The following is a 20,464-nucleotide window of genomic DNA, read 5'->3' as shown; positions in this document are numbered from 1 at the left end:
TTCTATCTGCGCCTCACTTGTTGCACTCGGATGTGGAAAAATGGTGCATCTCCGTGCAGTCAAAACTGGTTTTGAGCACGACGCTTTGGTGATGAGCTCACTTATATCTATGTACTCCAAGTGCGGTCTAATTGCTGAAGCTTCCCAAGTTTTCGATGCGATGGTGCAGCGAGATACAGTGACATGGAATGCCATGATTGCGACGTATGCTTATCATGGTATGGCTGCTGAAGCTCTGAAACTCTTTCACAGGATGACTGAAGATGGGTTTCGTCCAGACCATGCAACATTTCTAAGTGTATTGTCTGCTTGTGCACACAAAGGCTATTTATATGAAGGTTGTCGCTATTTTAAAAGTATGCAAGAAGATTGGAACTTGATTCCGAGATCTGATCACTATTCCTGTATGGTTGATCTCCTAGGAAGATCGGGTTTTACACAGCAGGCTTATGCCTTCACAAGAACGATCCCATCGGACCTTCAAGTAAATGCGTGGGAGACACTGTTTAGCGCATGCAATGCTCATGGGGATGTTCAGCTTGGAGAAGTCATTGCAAATAATGTCCTTCAGGCGCAACCTTCTGATGGAGGAATGTATACACTATTGTCAAACTTATATGCTGCAAAAGAGATGTGGAGCAGTGCTGCCACTGTTAGAGGATTCATGAAAAAACAGGGGTTAAAGAAGGAGACTGGGTGTAGTTGGGTTGAGCTGAAGGGAGAGGTTGCTTCCTTCTCATCAAATGACAAAACACATCCCCTGATTGATCAGATATGCCAAGAGGTTGATAATCTTTCTGTCATGATAGAAGAGGCTACATGATAAGGTTTATAAAATGGAACCCTGACAGTCTGTGAGATCATTTGATGACCCTTTTGGCTCCAAAGTCCAAACACTGATTTGTTTGTCAGGGGCCTGGGCCCAAATGACAAGTTCTTGAAAGGTTAGTCAGGTGTTTGTGTTCAATTCTTCAGTGACAACCCGTCTAAGATGATAATCAAGAAGTTGAAAAGAGACTGTTGTCTCATCCTCTGAAACCTCCTTGACCATGCTGAAAGAGGCGAGGTACTGGAATCATGAACTCTGCATTAGTGGTATCCTTTAAATTTCATTCGCACATTCATTTCTTAGCCAAGACTACATCAGCCCACTATTGAAATATATATATCAATATTTTAGAATAAATTAGATTGGAAAAGTCTAAGTCTTCTCTTATCATCTTAGCTAATAGAAGCATATGCACACAACATGTAGCTGTCATGACAGGTGAGATATTTTCCTATCACAGCAATTGGAGACCACACAGTAAGGCCCTACCAAACAGACTGGCACTCCAATAGCAATTCCGGTCCACTACCACACACTGATACTCTCTCTCCCCTGCCCCCTCCCCTCCCCCTCTGGCCCTCTGTCCTAACCTCCTAACCACCGGCCCCCAGGCTTCAATGGTCATGGCAACCAGTTATTCAATCTCCAACCCACCACTTACCTTCAAAACTTCTCCTCTTAATAAACAAGTACACCATCCTAAACAAGATATCTCATCTTTTATTCCTTTCTTTCCCTATAAACTTGAGCTTTCTGTTCATGCAGTTTCTTCGTTTTGTGAAGGTTCCAAATTGGAGACTTCCTACAATCAGAAGTGGCAATGGCTCTGGGGGTATGCTCACTATGCAAAGGAGGACTTTAAGAACTTGTTTCCATGTCTGTGCCGTCACTGGGGACCAGAGCACCAGCAATGCCTTCAGTGCAAAATTCCCAAGCGATTACACAGAACTTATAATGCAGGTAATTCCTGTGAAAACTTGTTCATTGACAACTGCTCCACAATGTGCTGGGGCCTTTGATGCTGTGCCAGTTTTACATTCTGATATTAGTCTCTTCGCTTAATATGAGCCAATCATCTCATTGTGTGCAGCTGCCTGTACTTGAGGTGAACTTGCACCTGAACTGATCAAATGCCAAGTCCTTTGTCTATCAGGCAGTTGTGGAATGTCTGAATACTAGTTATATCATTTGCATTTCAGATTCCCAGTTACATTTCTGAGATATTTTCTTGTAAAATATTCTGTTGGTCTCTTTTGCTCTAATGAAATTGACCTAGACAAGCAAGACGGTGGTCTATGCATTGGCATGCATGCTACACATTCAATTAGTCTTCCTTCACAATTAGGTGGGAAAACAGATGCCACATTAGGTGCAGATATTTTTACATCTGTCTCTCCATGCTGCAAAGTTATTGTTGCAGACAGCTCTTGTAAGAGTTAACACATGACGGGTTGGTTGGAGTTCCATGCCCAGCAACTCAGCATTACTATATCTGGAAACTGTAGTTTGGATGGAATCCCTGAACATCCCAAATTGGTAATACAATTTGTGTTAACCATGTCGGCAGCATCTCCCTGACATGCTTATGTGGCTGAGAAGCCCAGCATAGTGAATTCTACCTTTGCTGACTAACAATGTAATCATTTGTTTCTACTGTAACTTATGTATACCAGCGTTTTGTACCTGTGCTGTTGTTTACTATGAAAGAAATTGTGCGTGCGATGTAAGGACTAATGGGTATACATTTAGTGATTGCAGGCTAAAGAAGCTACAGAATCAGCTTTTAAGGATGGAAAACAGCTATTGGTTAGTGACTGGAGCGTCAATCTTATCACTTAGTTGTATTTCATTTTCTTCCTCTTGTGTCAAGAATTTTCTATGTCTTATGACAGGAGATAGAGTTTCCTACAGCAGGACTACAATCTGTTCCAGGTTCCACAAAGATGAGCTTTTGTATACTTGACTTACTATAAGTAAATTGTCAGGTGAAAAAGGTCCAATCTGTTTTTGTTCAGGTGACGGCGAAGGAGGAATTGAGATGACAGGAAGCATGCTTCTCATTAGAGAATTTTGTGATCGTTTTGTACCTGCCGAGAAAGCGACCCGGACCAGAATTGTACGTCTTTCTGGGCATTCCTTTATTTATATATATTCTAGTTATATGAATGGATTTTGACCTCTGAAATAGCAAGAAAATCTTATGCTATGGTAAGTACTCCTAGTGATTTAAGTATTTGAATTGTAACTAACTTCAAATAGGTGTACTTGTACTGTACTCAAGTTTCTATTAACCAGATTCTTTACTGTCTTAACATGGTCCAGTTCTTCCCTGAGGCAAATGAGGTTACTTTTGCAAGACAGTCAGCCTTTGAAGGATGCTCATTAAAATTGGATTATCTAACAAAACCATCATTATTTGAAGATTTTGGTTTTACAACAAAGGTCAAAATGGCAGACCGCGTGCAGCCCAACGATGAGACATTTCTTGTGGCTTATCCCTATTTCAATGTCAATGGTGTGTTTTTCTGGTGTTTGAAGTTTGAGCTATCCTTCCCTTATTGTACTGTTTTGCTGCTCTAGTAATCTGCCAATAATGGTCTGTAGAGATGCTTGTGGTGGAGGAGCTTTACAAGGAAGCAGTTCTTAATACAGAACGGAAATTGATTATCTTCAATGGAGAACTAGATCGGATAAGAAGTGGATGTATCCTTATAGTGCCCATGATCAATTGGTAACATGAACAGGGAGCTAGAAACCCTTATTTCGTGATTCCATGTTCGTAGATTTGACTTCCTTAACAAGCAAAGATTACCCGCCCTTTTTCTACCCAAAGCTAGCGGAACTTTCCAAGACATTTCTTCCGAAACTGGAGACAGTTTACTATATTCACAATTTTAAGGGATCCAAAGGAGGAGCACTTTTCAGGTTTGCATTATTGTCCTGTGCATATGTTATGACTTCCCTAATGCATAGGTCCATGTGTACACATGAACAATTTTGACATAGTTGTATTGAGATATAACAAATATTTCTGGACATAAGTTTGTTAACATCATTGCACTGTTGAAGTTTCGATTCTTGTAGTACTAAAACTCTTAATATTAAAATATAGTTTGTAGACCAATCCTACTTCTCAATCGTTTCAGCTGTCCTGTATGCACATGTTAAGACTCTAATTCTCCGCCTGTTGATATGGTAGTCTGATCAACACAATTCATGGGTTAATAACTTAATATGGAAGCTTACATGTGCCTACCAATAAGTTCTTATCTTTATGGCAGGTGTTACCCTGGCCCTTGGAAGGTGCTAAGAAAAGTAGGCGGCAGTTTCATTTGTTTGCATGAACAGGAGGAGATGCCTTCACTGAAAGAAGTGGCCCTCGACATACTTCCTTCTGCCTAGAAGTTTCAATGCTTAAAGCTTTCTTAAATCATCTCTAGAGTTCTTCCCTCGATGTATATGCTCACAAGGTTGCTGACGATCCTGTGGCGAAGGGCATTGAATTAAGGTAGAAATGAGTGTTGGATCGCTCAAATATATATCTTCAGGCAGGCCAGCCAGTCATATCTTGGAAGATTACCTATAACCGGTTGCGCCCACCTGTAATTAAGAAAAAAAGAGCTCACCATCATATAGAGTTTAAACTTCACCGCAAAAATAGAGCCTAAACTTGGTATTTTCTGGTTATTTTAGCATCACGTGAGTTAGCTCGGTGACTTCCTCCGTCCAGAAGAAGCAGAAGGTGTTGTAAATTCCCGGTGGTTTCCAAGCCTAAGCTCAAAGGTGGGGAAACCAAAACATGAGCTGAGTAATGTGATAGTGACAAGGTCGGTGCAAAGAAATGTGTTTTGCCATGCATGTGGGGTTGTGTTGCGATCCATAATAAGTGTCAATGGTTTAGTTCAAATTAAACTGATTTAAACTAAACCTCCAACAATTATTGTAGATCAGAGAGCGAAAATATGGTGGAGCACCTGGGGCCAGCGCACCTGGTTTCAAAGTTTTTGAAAATTGCGATTTAAATATTTTAGAAATTTTTTGAAATAATTCACGCGTGTATATGCCACCTTGATACTTGCCTGTGGAAATTTTCAAGAAAAAATACGACCGTATGTGACCTACACAAAAAAGAGAAAACTGAACTTTGTTATACTGTAAATAGTGTATGTGTACTTCTTATACTGTAAACAGTATGATTTGTTATTTTTGTGTAGGTTACATACTTTCATATTTTCGGTTCAAACTCGACATGTCCATACCTGAATACATTCTCTACACACATGATTTATACCGATTTTTTATAATTAATTTTAGTATTTTTTAGAAATTTATTGTTGAAAACGGGTTCTGGCGCACCCGAGAGCCAAAAATCTGCGTCCGATCAGAGAGTAGCATTTTAATTTGAACTAAACCTCCAACAATTAGTATAGATAAGAGAGTATCATATTCTCCTATTTCTAGCCGGGCCTGTGAATAGTTCAAGTCTTCAAGCCGTTATATTTACAGACGTGAATTTTTTGCACATGGGGTGCTATGCACCCCATGAACCCCTAATTTCCTGGTGATTTCAAATATTAAAAAAAAATGAATCCTCCTGAAAACAAAAGATGATCAGTACTCATATAAAAATGTTTAGGCTCAAAATAATTTCCATCGTATCATGGGTAAAAAAGATAAGTTTATGATGAAATAATTTCCATGGTATCATAGGTAAAAAAGACAAGTTTTGTAGGATAACGTTGCATAGAAAACAAAAATTTTCCTACCGCGAACACGCAATCCAAGCCAAGATGCAATCTAGAAGACGGTAGCAACGAGGGGGTATCGAGTCTCACCCTTGAAGAGATTCCAAAGCCTACAAGATGAGGCTCTTGTTGCTGCGGTAGACGATCACTTGCCGCTTGCAAAAGCGCGTAGAAGATCTTGATCACGATCGGTTCCGGCGCCACGAACGGGCAGCACCTCCGTACTCGGTCACACGTTCGGTTGTTGATGAAGACGACGTCCACCTCCCCGTTCCAGCGGGCAGCGGAAGTAGTAGCTCCTCTTGAATCCGACAGAGACGACGGCGTGGTGTCGGTGGCGGTGTAGAAGTCCGGCGGAGCTTCGCTAAGCAAACCGGACAATATGAAGTGGAGGAGCAAAGCTAGGGTTTGGGAGGGGTGGCCGGCCACTCAAGGGGGCGGCCAAGCTATGGTCTTGGGGTGGCCGGCCCCCTCCCTTGGCCCCTCATTATATAGGTGGATCCCAAGTGTTGGTGTCCAAGTCTTCGAATAAGACCCGAAACCAAAACCTTCCATAGGAGGGGGCAAACCTAGCCCAACTAGGACTCCCACCCAAAGGTGGGATTCCCACCTCCCATGTGGGGGTGGCCGGCCCCTATGGTGGAGTCCACTTGGGACTCCACCCCCACTAGGGCTGGCCGGCCATGGAGGTGGAGTCCCTTGTGGACTCCACCTTCCTTGGTGGTTTCTTCCGGACTTTTCTAGAACCTTCTAGAACCTTCCATAGAACCTTCCGCGACATTTTATTTCACATAAAATGACATCCTATATATGAATCTTATTCTCCGGACCATTCCGGAACTCCTCGTGATGTCCGGGATCTCATCCGGGACTCCGAACAAATATTCGAACTTCATTCCATAATTCAAGAACTACCATTTCAACATCCAACTTTAAGTGTGTCACCCTACGGTTCGAGAACTATGCGGACATGGTTGAGTACTCACTCCGACCAATAACCAATAGCGGGATCCGGAGATCCATAATGGCTCCCACATATTCAACGATGACTTTAGTGATCGAATGAACCATACACATATATTACCAATTCCCTTTGTCTCGCGATATTTTACTTGTCCGAGGTTTGATCTTCGGTATCACTCTATACCTTGTTCAACCTCGTCTCCCGACAAGTACTCTTTACTCGTACCGTGGTATGTGGTCTCTTATGAACTCATTCATATGCTTGCAAGACATTAGACGACATTCCACCGAGAGGGCCCAGAGTATATCTATCCGTCATCGGGATGGACAAATCCCATCGTTGATCCATATGCCTCAACTCATACTTTCCGGATACTTAATCCCACCTTTATAGCCACCCATTTACGCAGTGGTGTTTGGTGTAATCAAAGTACCTTTCCGGTATAAGTGATTTACATGATCTCATGGTCATAAGGACTAGGTAACTATGTATCGAAAGCTTATAGCAAATAACTTAATGACGAGATCTTATGCTACGCTTAATTGGGTGTGTCCATTACATCATTCACACAATGACATAACCTTGTTATTAATAACATCCAATGTTCATGATTATGAAACTAATCATCCATTAATCAACAAGCTAGTTTAAGAGGCGTACTAGGGACTTCTTGTTTGTCTACATATCACACATGTACTAATGTTTCGAGTTAATACAATTCTAGCATGATATATAAACATTTATCATAAACATAAAGATATAAATAATAACCACTTTATTATTGCCTCTAGGGCATATCTCCTTCGATCTCCCACTTGCACTAGAGTCAATAATCTAGATTACATTGTAATATACCTAACACCCATGGCATTCCGGGTGTTGGTCATGCTTTGCCCTAGGGAGAGCTTTAGTCAACGGATCCGCTACATTCGGATCGGTGTGTACTTTGCAAATCTTTACTTCTCCATCTTCGATGTACTCGCGAATCGAGTGGTAACGCAGCTTGATATGCTTCAGCCTCTTGTGTGACCTTGGCTCTTGTGCATTGGCGATGGCACCCATGTTATCACAAGTAAATGATTAATGGGTCCAATGCACTCGGAACCACACCGAGCTCTACAATGAACCTCTTCATCCATACCGCTTCGATGAAGCCTCCGAAGCCGCTATGTACTCCGATTCCGTTGAAGACTTCGCCACCGTGCACTCGCTTCGAGCTTGCCCAGCTCTATCGCAAAGCACCATTCAATATAAACACGTACCCGCATTGTGACTTAAAGTCATCGGGATCGGTGTTCCAACTTGCATCGGTGTAACCGTTTACAACGAGCTCTTGGTCACCTCCATAACAAAGAAACATATCCTTAGTTCTTTTCAAGTACTTCGAGATATTCTTGACCGCTGTCCAGATGTTCCATTCCTGGATCACTTTGATATCTGCTAGTCAAACTAACAGCATGTGCTATATCCAGTCTAGTACATAGCATGGCATACATGATAGATCCTATTGCCGAGGCATAGGGGATGTTACACATCCTTTCTCTTTCTTCTGCCGTAGCCGGTCCTTGAGTTTTACTCAATACCTTGCCTGGTAACATAGGTAAGAACCCTTTCTTACTTTCGTCCATTCTAAACTTCTTTAGAATCTTGTCCAGATATGTACTCTGTGATAGCCCTATTAGACGTCTTGATCTATCTCTATAAATCTTGATGCCTAATATATACGATGCTTCACCAAGGTCTTTCATTGAAAAACTATTATTCAAATAACCCTTAACACTCGCTTAATAGTTCTATATCATTCCCGATCAATAATATGTCATCTACATATAATATCGGGAATGCTACGTAGCTCCCACTCACTTTCTTGTAAATACAGGCCTCTCCATGACACTGTATAAACCCGAAGTCTTTGATCACCTTATCAAAGCGTCGGTTCCAACTTCTCGATGCTTGCTTCAGTCCATAGATTGAACGCTGAAGTTTGCATACTTTGTCAGCATTTTTAGGATCGACAAAACCTTTGGGTTGTACCATATACAACTCTTCCTCAATGTCTCCATTAAGGAACGCCGTTTTGACATCCATCTCGCCAAATCTCATAATCGAAAAATGCAGCTATTGCTAACAAAATCCTCACAGATTTCAGCTTCGCTACAGTGTGAGAAAGTCTCATCGTAGTCAACTCCTTGAATTTGTCGGAAACCCTTTGCGACAAGTCGAGCTTTATAGACGAGTAATATTACCATCAGCATCCGTTTTTCTCTTGAAGATCCATTTATTTTCGACGACCTTTCGGCTATCGGGTAAGTCTACCAAAGTCCATACTTTGTTATCATACATGGATCCCATTTCGGATTTCATGGCTTCTTGCCATTTGTTGGAATCCGGGCTCATCATCGCTTCTTCATACGTCGCAGGGTCCTCATCATTGTTATCCACAATCATGACATTTAGACAAGGATCATACCAATCAGGAGTGGCACGTTCCCTTGTCGATCCGCGAGGTTCGCAGTTTCCTCGTTCGAAGTTTCATGATCATTATCATTAGCTTCCTCTCGTTGCCGGTGTAGGCGGTACATGTACAACTTCCGCATCGCGCTACTCGATCAACGAGTATAGATTCATCAATCTCATCGAGTTCTACTTTTCTTCCAAGTCACTTCTTTAGTGAGAAATTCTTTCTCAAGAAAAGTTCCGTTCTTAGCAACAAAGATTTTGCCTTCGGATCCGTGATAGAAAGTGTATCCTATAGTTTCCTTAGGATAACCTATGAAGACGCATTTCTCCGCTTTGGGTTCTAGCTTGTCCGGTTGTAACTTCTTTACATAGGCTTCGCAACCCCAAACTTTCGAGAACGATGACTTAGGTTTCTTATTAAACCATAATTCATACGGTGTCGTTTCTACGGATTTTGATGGTGCTCTATTTAAAGTGAATGCGGCTGTCTCTAATGCATAACTCCAAAATGATAACGGCAAATCGCAAGAGACATCATACTACGAACCATATCTAAGAGAGTTCGATTACGACGTTCGGACACACCGTTTCGTTGAGGTGTTCCCGGCGGTGTCAATTGTGAAAGTATTCCGCATTTCTTTAAATGCATGCCAAACTCATAACTCGGATATTCACCTCCACGATCGTATCGTAGAAATTTGATCTTCTTGTTACGTTGATTTTCTACTTCACTTTGAAATTCCTTAAACTTCTCGAAAGTTTCGGATTTATGTTTCATGAAATAGATATACCCATATCTACTCGGATCATCTCGTGAAGGTTAGAACATAACGATAACCACCGCGCGATGCTACGCTCATTGGTCCACATACATCGGTATGTATGATTTCCAATAAGTCAGTAGCTCGCTCCATCATACCGCAGAATGGAGTCTTTGTCATTTTTCCCATTAGACATGCTTCGCATCTATCAAGTGACTCAAAGTCAAGTGATTCAAGTAATCCATCCAGTATGGAGTTTCTTCATGCGTTTCACTCCAATATGACCAAGACGACAGTGCCACATATAAGTAGAATTATCATTTAGTTTAATTCGCTTAGCATCAATGTTATGTATATGTGTATCACTACTATCAAGATCTAACAGAAATAAGCCATTCTTTTGTGGTGCTCGACCATAAAAGATATTATTCATAAAAATAGAACAACCATTATTCTCGGACTTGAATGAATAACCGTCTTGCATTAAACAAGATCCGGATATAATGTTCATGCTCAACGCAGTACATAATAACAATTATTTAGGCTTAAAACTAATCCCGAAGGTAGATGTAGAGGAAGTGTCCCGACTGCGATCACATTGACCTTGGATCCGTTTCCAACGCGCATCGTCACTTCATCTTTCAGCAGCTTGTCGTTTATTCTTTAGTTCCTCGTTTCGAGTTACAAATATGAGCAACCGAACCAGTATCAAATACCCAGTGTACTAGAACGAGAACTAGTGAGATAAACATCTATAACATGTATATCGGATATACCTTCTTTCTTCTTCTTGACAAGGCCGCTCTTTAGATCAGCCGGATACTTGGAGCAATTACGCTTCCAAAGTTGTCCCTTCTCCTTGCAGTAATAGCACTCAGCATCGTGCTTAGGGCCGTTCTTAGGTTTCATAGGAGGCGTGGCAGCTTTCTTGCCACCCTTCTTGAATTTTCCCTTAGACTTGCCCTGTTTCTTGAAACTCGGTGGTCTTGTTGACCATCAACACTTGGTGCTCTTTCTTGATCTCAATCTCAGCAGCTTTTAGCATGCCAAAGAGTTCAGGTAACTCCTTGTTCATGTTCGGCATATTGTAGTTCATCACAAAGTTCTTGTAACTTGGTGGCAGTGATTGAAGGACACGATTAATCCCCGATCCGTTAGGAATCACTATTCCCAAGTCACCGAGTTTCTTCGCATGCCCGGTCATGGCGAGCATGTGCTCACTAACGGAGCTGCCTTCTTCCATCATACAGACTCGAAGAAATGTTTCGATGCTTCATAGCATTCCATCGCCGCATGAGTCTCGAATATAGCTTTCAGACTCATTCATCAACTCATGAGGATCATGGTGCTCAAAACGTTTTTGAAGATCGGATTCCGGATCGCACAGGATGGCACACCGAACTTGAGAGTACCGAGTTTTCCGAGTTGCGTAAACAGCTTTTACTTCATCGGATTCATCTTCTGCAGGAGGGTCACCTAGCGGTGCATCAAGCACAAATTGCAGATTTCCGCCGAGAGGAAGATCCTCACATGACGGAACCAGTCGGTGAAGTTGCTACCGTTGCTCTTAAGTTTCTCTTTCTCTAGGAACCGATTAAAATTGATTGGGGACGCCATCTCTACAACATATATTTGCAATAGTTTAGACTAAGTTTATGACAAATTGAGTTCAAATTTTAATTCAACATAATTAAAAACCTAAGTGAACTCCCACTCAAAACAATATCCCTCGCATTGTCTTAGTGATCACACGAACCAAATCCACCGCACCTAAACCCGATCATCACGAGAAAAGGTGTGATTTCAATGGCGAACACTCATAGTGTTCATCATATCAACCATATGATTCATGCTCTACCTTTCGGTATCACGTGTTCCGAGACCATGTCTGTACATGCTAGGCTCGTCAAGGCCACCTTAGTATCCGCATGTGCAAAACGGTCTTGCACCCGTTGTATGTACTTATCGAATCTATCACACCCGATCATCACGAGATGCTTCGAAACGATAAGACTTAATAACGGTGCTACTAAGGATGAACACTTTATTATCTTGAGATTTTAGTGAGGGATCATCTTATAATGCTACCGTCGCGATCTAAGCAAAATAAGATGCATAAAAAGGATTAACATCACATGCAGTTCATATGTGATATGATATGGCCCTTTTGTTCTTGTGCCTTTGATCTTCATCTCCAAAGCACGGATATGATCTCCATCATCTTCGGGCATGATCTCCATCATCGTCGGCGTAGCACCAAGGTCAATGGCACCGTCTTCATGTTTGTCCTCCATGTAGCAACTATTACAACTACTTTGAAATACTACTCAACATGAAATTTAAAGACAACCATAAGGCTCCTGCCGGTTGCCACAATACAATAATGATCATCTCATACATATTCATTATCATATCATGGCCATATCACATCACCAAACCCTGCAAAAACAAGTTAGACGTCTCTAATTTGGTTTGCATATTTTACGTGGTTTAGGGTTTTCGAGAGAGATCTAATCTACCTACGAACATGAACCACAACGTTGATACTAATGTTTTCAATAGAAGAGTAAATTGAATCTTTACTATAGTAGGAGAGACGAGACACCCGCAAAGCCTCTTATGCAATACAAATTGCATGTCGAACGAGGAACAAGTCTCATGAACGCGGTCATGTAAAGTTAGTCCGAGCCGCTTCATCCCACTATGCCATAAAGATGCAAAGTACTCAAACTAAAGATAACAAGAGCATCAACGCCCACAAACCATTGTGTTCTACTCGTGCAACCATCTATGCATAGACACGGCTCGATACCACCGTAGGATAACGTTGCATAGAAAACAAAAATTTTCCTACCGCGAACACGCAATCCAAGCCAAGATGCAATCTAGAAGACGGTAGCAACGAGGGGGTATCGAGTCTCACCCTTGAAGAGATTCCAAAGCCTACAAGATGAGGCTCTTGTTGCTGCGGTAGACGATCACTTGCCGCTTGCAAAAGCGCGTAGAAGATCTTGATCACGATCGGTTCCGGCGCCACGAACGGCAGCACCTCCGTACTCGGCCACACGTTCGGTTGTTGATGAAGACGACGTCCACCTCCCCGTTCCAGCGGGCAGCGGAAGTAGTAGCTCCTCTTGAATCCGACGAGCACGACGGCGTGGTGTCGGTGGCGGTGTAGAAGTCCGGCGGAGCTTCGCTAAGCAAACCGGACAATATGAAGTGGAGGAGCAAAGCTAGGGTTTGGGAGGGGTGGCCGGCCACTCAAGGGGGCGGCCAAGCTATGGTCTTGGGGTGGCCGGCCCCCTCCCTTGGCCCCTCATTATATAGGTGGATCCCAAGTGTTGGTGTCCAAGTCTTCGAATAAGACCCGAAACCAAAACCTTCCATAGGAGGGGCAAACCTAGCCCAACTAGGACTCCCACCCAAAGGTGGGATTCCCACCTCCCATGTGGGGGTGGCCGGCCCCCTATGGTGGAGTCCACTTGGGACTCCACCCCCACTAGGGCTGGCCGGCCATGGAGGTGGAGTCCCTTGTGGACTCCACCTTCCTTGGTGGTTTCTTCCGGACTTTTCTAGAACCTTCTAGAACCTTCCATAGAACCTTCCGCGACATTTTATTTCACATAAAATGACATCCTATATATGAATCTTATTCTCCGGACCATTCCGAACTCCTCGTGATGTCCGGGATCTCATCCGGACTCCGAACAAATATTCGAACTTCATTCCATAATTCAAGAACTACCATTTCAACATCCAACTTTAAGTGTGTCACCCTACGGTTCGAGAACTATGCGGACATGGTTGAGTACTCACTCCGACCAATAACCAATAGCGGGATCTCGGAGATCCATAATGGCTCCCACATATTCAACGATGACTTTAGTGATCGAATGAACCATACACATATATTACCAATTCCCTTTGTCTCGCGATATTTTACTTGTCCGAGGTTTGATCTTCGGTATCACTCTATACCTTGTTCAACCTCGTCTCCTGACAAGTACTCTTTACTCGTACCGTGGTATGTGGTCTCTTCTGAACTCATTCATATGCTTGCAAGACATTAGACGACATTCCACCGAGAGGGCCCGGAGTATATCTATCCGTCATCGGGATGGACAAATCCCACTGTTGATCCATATGCCTCAACTCATACTTTCCGGATACTTAATCCCACCTTTATAGCCACCCATTTACGCAGTGGTGTTTGGTGTAATCAAAGTACCTTTCCGGTATAAGTGATTTACATGATCTCATGGTCATAAGGACTAGGTAACTATGTATCGAAAGCTTATAGCAAATAACTTAATGACGAGATCTTATGCTACGCTTAATTGGGTGTGTCCATTACATCATTCACACAATGACATAACCTTGTTATTAATAACATCCAATGTTCATGATTATGAAACTAATCATCCATTAATCAACAAGCTAGTTTAAGAGGCGTACTAGGGACTTCTTGTTTGTCTACATATCACACATGTACTAATGTTTCGGTTAATACAATTCTAGCATGATATATAAACATTTATCATAAACATAAAGATATAAATAATAACCACTTTATTATTGCCTCTAGGGCATATCTCCTTCAAGTTTATGATGAATATAGCGTGAATAGTACGTCATCAGGTGGAGAAGAACGAACGGACATTTCCAATCTTTGGTATTCAATTCGGATCTCTATTCAATGTGTTTTCAATACCCTAACCTCCAAGGGATGAACGCGAACCAAAAAACCAGCCAACTTACCAGGAGTATGAATAGAAGATATGATGACCACTATTTGTATTATCTCACAAAGTCGAATTGGATCTAGAAGGAATCACAACCTCACTCTTATTAGGCAATTTTATGGTAGTTTATATAAATTGGAGTTAATTAATGAGATTCACTCAATCTATAATTCGAATGTGGTGTGGAGACAGAGGGGTGTCTTACCCGCTGAAATAAATGCCATGGTGTCACGTATAAACGATGGTTATTTCTGAATTTCATCCAATTTTGGTATACCAAGCCTATAAATATGGTTGAGATATTAATATGCATGAACATTTCACTCTTGAAAGACATGATGAGCAAGGCTATTGTTGTGTGAAGCGCCCACACATAGGGTTTGTTCGATTTTGTCTTTTGTACCAATGATACAATGATAGCAATTTTCTTGCAAAATATTTTTATACAAGTATAATACTTGATTATTTTTGGTTCCCAAAAGGGTTTAGTTACTTTAAACTTTTTTGAATTACCACGATTTTCTTTTTGATGTACTGGGTCCTTGGCACCCATGAGCATGGATGTATTTTTTCATATTTTACACTTTATTTTGTTCGTAGGCACGGTGAAATTTAGATGCTTGCAGTATCTACTCACATTCAATTCCCTCTTTTTTTTCCCGGGATCGCATACATTTCTCTAAGTAGGATTTAATATATTCCACATAACAAAAAGCATGTAAGTAATGTGACAAAGACAATGTTGGTGCAAACAAATGTGTTTTGTCGTGCTTGTAAACTGATTTGAACTAAAGCTCCGATAATAGTCATAGATCAGAGAAGGAGTAGCATATTGGACGAGGTGTTTTTTTTATACCCGAGAGTATATGTTCCTGGTTTTTGAAATGAGTTCTAAATAGTTTAAAATGTCAAAAAATCAAACGAAAAATTGACACATACATGTCGAAATTCTATGTGTTTATAAAGTTGTTTCGCTAAAAACCAATATGTTTTGTGTCGTGTGCAAAAAAGACACAATTTGGTGCTTAAAAAAAGCTTTTCACGATACATTTCTTTATCTTTCTTTACATAGGACAAAAAAAAATCATTTTTCACAAAACTAGGCGTGAGCACATATATTGTGGACATATACGCGCCAAATTTGTATTCAGATTTTTTAAAATATTTTAAAATGTTTTTCTACATGGCAGAATCCTATACTCAAGTTCAAAAGTGCATTTCCGTAGCATATTCTCCTATTTATAGACCTGGGTGTGAATAGTTCAAGTTTTCAAGCTGTTATATTATTGCGCTTTTTACACTTTCTTTTGTTCATAGACACGGTGAAACTCCGATGCTTGCATTATCTACTTACATTTAATTACATCTTTTATTTCTAGATTGCATACATTTAACTCTAAGTAGGATTTAATATTTACCCATCAATATTTCTAGACCGCATATACCCAGTCGTCACTAACCAGCCTGTTAATTCTCTTCTTCTTAATGATTAAGACGAGACAAAAAAAATAATTGCCTCCATTTTTTGAAAAAATTAGTTCACATGTCAAAGTCTTTTGCCACAGATACCAGGTCTCCTCAGAGAAGCTGAAACGTGGGCCTCAAACGCCTACTACATAGAATGATAGAATTGCCGAATATCCACCCAAATAAAACTATTTGCTGTACAAAACAAAAAGAACGAAAAAAAGAACAGAAATATCCCCGCCTCCACCACTGTTCTTCTCCCCCACCTCCCTCTCCTCCTCCTCCTCCTCCTCCTCCTCCCCGTCTCCGATTTCTCCCCCCGAATTCGCCCCCATTTGCTCGTCTGCCATTCCTCGCAGTCCGCCGCGGTCTCACACGTCGACGGACTCGCTGCCGGCGGCGGGACGGCGTCCCCTCTGCTGGCACTGAACTGGCAGACGCGGAGTGGAGATCCACCCCGGCCTGGAATGGTTCCTTCGTCCGTCGGTAAGGACACCCTAGCTCGATTGCGCTAAAGCCTCCGTTTTTCGCTGCTTCTCGGGGATCTCGAATCTTTTCGTTGCTGTGGCTGTGTCTACGAGCAATCAAATCCAAATCTTTGGTACCTTTCCGCTCAACCAAGCTGCCGGTTCCCTTGCTGCGTAGTGCCGTGCGTTTCATCTAACCCACCGAACATCCTTGCATCGGGTTCGATTAGGTTCTTCTTCCTCTTCGGGCGCGCAAGATCCAACCAACCCGAGGCGCCTTCCGCCGTTTTATTTCGGTGGTAAATCGGTGCATCTGCTGAACTTCGTGCAAGTTTTGGTGTAGGCGAGGTTCCTACTGTAGTGGGGATGCAAGTCTTCAGGGGGAATGCTGTTGAGAAATCCAGTTTGGCTGTTGTGTAGATGGTTCCGAATTCTGCTGTTTGGGCAAGCAAGATGCTCCTTTTCTCCCTCGCGGCCAATCGTTGTGGTGCGCGAGGAACAGAATGTCGGTTGTTTTGGGCAAGCTTAATTTTTGTGAATGGTAGTACACTTATTATGATGTTAATAAACTTAAGCATGCGAATCTTTAAGGATAAATAAGATAACCGACGAACCAAAGTGTACCCAAATAACCAAGGAGTAATTTTGGTTCTTTGCTATCTTCAGTCGTAGGTGCTTTTGGTTAGGTCACAATGTCACATACTCACATGTAGATCTGATGAAGTACTCCTTAGTAACATCCTGAAGTTGTCTTTTAATTTTTGAAGCTTTTTGTTCGTTCAAATGTGTATTGGATGATATAACGGCTCCTTAATGCCATGTCAGAGTTCTAGAAACAATCTAAGTTTATAAATGAGAACATGAAGGGAGTTTAATTACCAGTAACTTCAGTTGTGTCCTATATCTTCCAGCAAGGTTTTTATGTAGCCCATCTAAACTGAAAACTGAATTCAGTATCAGCCTATGCCCTATGCAACAGATTTACCCATATTTGTATATCTCGCTGATTATCATAAAACTGAATCATGCAGCTGATCACAAGGAAAGATGGAGTGGTGGGGGTGCTGATATTGTCTAGTGCATCCCAATGTGAAAGAATCTTTTACAATGGCCCCAGGAAGCAGCATTGTGACTGTAGTTCCCGAGTCAGACTGTGTAGACCATGGGCTCTCTGAGGCACTCAGTAGTATCAGGCTTGATGGAGAGTCTACAAGTAAGCCCTCTTGGGCTGCGTCACTTGTCAATGTTGGTCTATCGTCATTGACTGGCTTGAATGATTTGCTCGAGTGTCCAGTGTGTACAAACTCAATGCGGCCACCCATACTTCAGGTATGATTACTAATGTGTCTTCATTCTTTTCTAGTCCTTCAGCAGAGAAGAATCTTTGGGGTATGTGCATCAGGCTAGCCCTGGTGTGAGCACTTTATTGGTCGTATCGCCTCGGTGTGGCGTTTTGAATAGAAATCTCTTGATCAAAAAGCAGAGCATAATCCTTGGCAAATGAGGCCCTGTTAGTTTTAATTTGGCTCGGTCGTCTTAAGTATTGGGTTAGATTTGTGTAGAAGTTGTGCCAGACAAGCAGTCCCACGATGTACATAGGACATGTGTAAAAAATAGGACATGCACTGGTGTACATACTCAAATTTTTCTGTTGGTAAAGTATACTTGGTCTTTTGCTAATTAAAGTACCCTTGATTTTTTATTCATTTGTTCCATGTAGATTAGCATGCCCCTTTTCATGATGGAATCCCTTACATGTTATAACTAATAACAAGTTTACATTGGTCATGCTCATGTTTTTCGTTTTGTGTTCACCATACTGTCCATTGTTACAATGTTGGTTTGTTCACCTTGAAAGTCTGGAGATTGCCACGTCTTAAAGACACAATAGGAATGCATGGGAACAATTTTTTGGTTTGATCAGTATCTTTGTGCTGTGCATGTATAATTAGTTGCTCATGCTTCTGTCAACCTTTGTCATTTGCATGGTCCCAAGTGTCACCAAGCACAGAAGTTTTCTGCCATTGCATAAAAGTTATTCTTAGTTTGCTTCATATCTAGGCACTTATAGTTCTCTGTTTAATGTGGAATCCTTTTCACCAATTTTTTTTCATTTCATAGCTGCAATTGCTGAAACACGAGTTTCATTTTAAATCTTGAAACTTTGCTAGTGGTTCCATCCTTATTTTATTTCCTTGAAGCCGAAAGAATTGCACGCTTGTTGTGTTACTTGAGGTAATAGATCATTGTAGTTAGAACAAGTTTTATCAATTATGATTTGTATAGTAAGAAAGATGATAGCATACTGATTGATTAATTCTGGACTTCCTGCAGTGCCCAAATGGTCACACAATTTGCTCCAGCTGTAAGCATAGGGTAGACAATCATTGCCCTACTTGCCACCAGGAACTGGGAAATATCAGATGCTTAGCTCTTGAGAAGGTGGCTGAATCAATTCAGCTCCCATGCAAATACCAAAGCCTGGGCTGTCCTGAGATTCATCCTTACCAAAACAAACTTAAGCACGAGGAGCTCTGCAGGTTCAGGCCATACAGTTGTCCATATGCAGGTTCAGAATGCCTGGCCGCAGGTGATGTTCCGATGCTCGTGTCTCATCTCATAAATGACCATAAGGTGGACTTGCATGAAGGCTGCACCTTTAACCACCGTTACGTGAAGTCAAACCCTTACGAAGTGGAAAATGCTACATGGATGCTCACTGTAAGCACTATATCTGTGCATGTTAAATATAGACATACAGTATATCTGGTTGTGCAAAAGAAGTTAATTCCTCCTTTCCTTTGTGACAACATATAATTTTTGTCAAAAGTCAACTCCTTCTAAGTTTGACCAAGTTTATAGACAAAAACTGGGCTATAACACAAATCAATATGACAATATCAATAGGTTCACCATAAAATATGTTCTCATGGTGTATTTGTTCAATATCGCAGATATGGACATTTTTTCTTGCATATACTTTGTCAAACTTAATAAGCTTTGACTTGTGACCAAATTTAGGCATCTTACATTTTGGAGAGGAGGTAGTATGTGTTTATCCAATCTGGAATACTCCCTCCGTCCTATGGAACTTGTCTTAACTTTGTCAAATTTTGGATGCATCTAACACTATTTAGCATCTAGATACATCCAATTTTTGATAAAGTCAAGACAAGTTTCATGAGACCGAGGGAGTACATCAGTTATCTTTGTCTAAAGAATCGAACATTCAACAAATCAGCATATGCATATTTTATAGGATATAATTTTCCTATCAAGAAGCATTTCTGGTATATATCATTGGGCGTTCTGAGTGATCATATCCTTGTCAATTGCTTGGAACTCATCCAATCTTAGCTGTTTGTATCAGGCAGCTAGCGCCTTCGACTGTCGGTAGTCTAAGATCCGCTCTACCTTCTTGTTGCCTTTGCAGGTTTTCAAGTGTTTTGGTCAACACTTCTGCCTCCACTTCGAGGCGTTCCTGCTGGGGATGTCGCCGGTGTATATGGCCTTCCTGCGTTTCATGGGCGAGGAGAGCGAGGCGCGGAACTTCTGCTACAGCCTGGAGGTTGGCGGAAACGGGCGGAAGCTGACGTGGCAGGGCACGCCCCGGAGCATCCGCGATGGCCACAAGAAGGTGCGGGACAGCTTCGATGGCCTCATCATCCACCGCAACATGGCTCTCTTCTTCTCTAGTGGCACCAGGCAGGAGCTCAAGCTGCGGGTGACCGGCCGCATCTGGAAAGAGCAATGAGGAGATGAATGACAAGCAGCCGCTGCTCCTCTGCCAGGCGTAAAGCCCCCCTCCTCAGGAGCGGGCTGCGGCAGCGGGAACCGAGCCGCCGGCGCTGCGATCTGGCCTGTGCAGATGCTTCTTCCATTCTTGCTGACCACCCCCATGATTCCATTATTTTGTTCTTGTGTTGCTGGGAGAATGTCTACTACTACTTGATGTACAAATCCTTCGAGAAATTGTTTGTCCAGACCATGGAAGGAAGGCTTCCCTAGAACATATATGTCGTGAATTCT

General features: G+C 41.9%; 2 protein-coding genes across 2 annotated transcripts; both read left to right on the top strand.

The window, feature by feature from the left end:
* Positions 1–1,385: 1,385 nt before the first annotated feature.
* On the top strand, positions 1,386–4,687 carry LOC124691690 (protein LPA3-like). Its single transcript, XM_047224966.1, has 9 exons — positions 1,386–1,518; positions 1,613–1,789; positions 2,588–2,635; positions 2,722–2,761; positions 2,845–2,945; positions 3,152–3,344; positions 3,434–3,532; positions 3,637–3,754; positions 4,111–4,687. Exons 1-9 carry the CDS (start codon positions 1,447–1,449, stop codon positions 4,229–4,231), a joined length of 969 nt encoding a protein of 322 aa, XP_047080922.1. The 5' UTR covers positions 1,386–1,446; the 3' UTR covers positions 4,232–4,687.
* An 11,634-nt stretch (positions 4,688–16,321) lies between these two features.
* On the top strand, positions 16,322–20,464 carry LOC124691689 (E3 ubiquitin-protein ligase SINAT2-like). Its single transcript, XM_047224965.1, has 4 exons — positions 16,322–16,454; positions 17,467–17,764; positions 18,770–19,156; positions 19,869–20,464. The coding sequence occupies exons 2-4, from the start codon at positions 17,543–17,545 to the stop codon at positions 20,187–20,189; spliced, it is 930 nt and encodes a 309-aa protein (XP_047080921.1). The 5' UTR covers positions 16,322–16,454; positions 17,467–17,542; the 3' UTR covers positions 20,190–20,464.

The sequence above is a fragment of the Lolium rigidum genome, chromosome 2 (genome assembly GCF_022539505.1).
Source record: "Lolium rigidum isolate FL_2022 chromosome 2, APGP_CSIRO_Lrig_0.1, whole genome shotgun sequence".
Lineage (NCBI taxonomy): Eukaryota > Viridiplantae > Streptophyta > Magnoliopsida > Poales > Poaceae > Lolium > Lolium rigidum.
The sequence above is the reverse complement of the archived record's forward strand: the minus strand, read 5'-3'. Positions and strand labels throughout refer to the sequence as shown.

Excerpts from the sequence above, each read along its gene's own strand:
- LOC124691690 (XM_047224966.1), top strand. The coding sequence starts at position 1,447 with ATGGTCATGGCAACCAGTTATTCAATCTCCAACCCACCACTTACCTTC. Across the intron at positions 2,762-2,844 it reads AGGACTACAATCTGTTCCAG|GTGACGGCGAAGGAGGAATT; the intron begins GTTCCACAAAGA and ends GTTTTTGTTCAG. Across the intron at positions 3,755-4,110 it reads AAAGGAGGAGCACTTTTCAG|GTGTTACCCTGGCCCTTGGA; the intron begins GTTTGCATTATT and ends TCTTTATGGCAG.
- LOC124691689 (XM_047224965.1), top strand. The coding sequence starts at position 17,543 with ATGGCCCCAGGAAGCAGCATTGTGACTGTAGTTCCCGAGTCAGACTGT. Across the intron at positions 17,765-18,769 it reads TGCGGCCACCCATACTTCAG|TGCCCAAATGGTCACACAAT; the intron begins GTATGATTACTA and ends GACTTCCTGCAG. Across the intron at positions 19,157-19,868 it reads ATGCTACATGGATGCTCACT|GTTTTCAAGTGTTTTGGTCA; the intron begins GTAAGCACTATA and ends TTGCCTTTGCAG.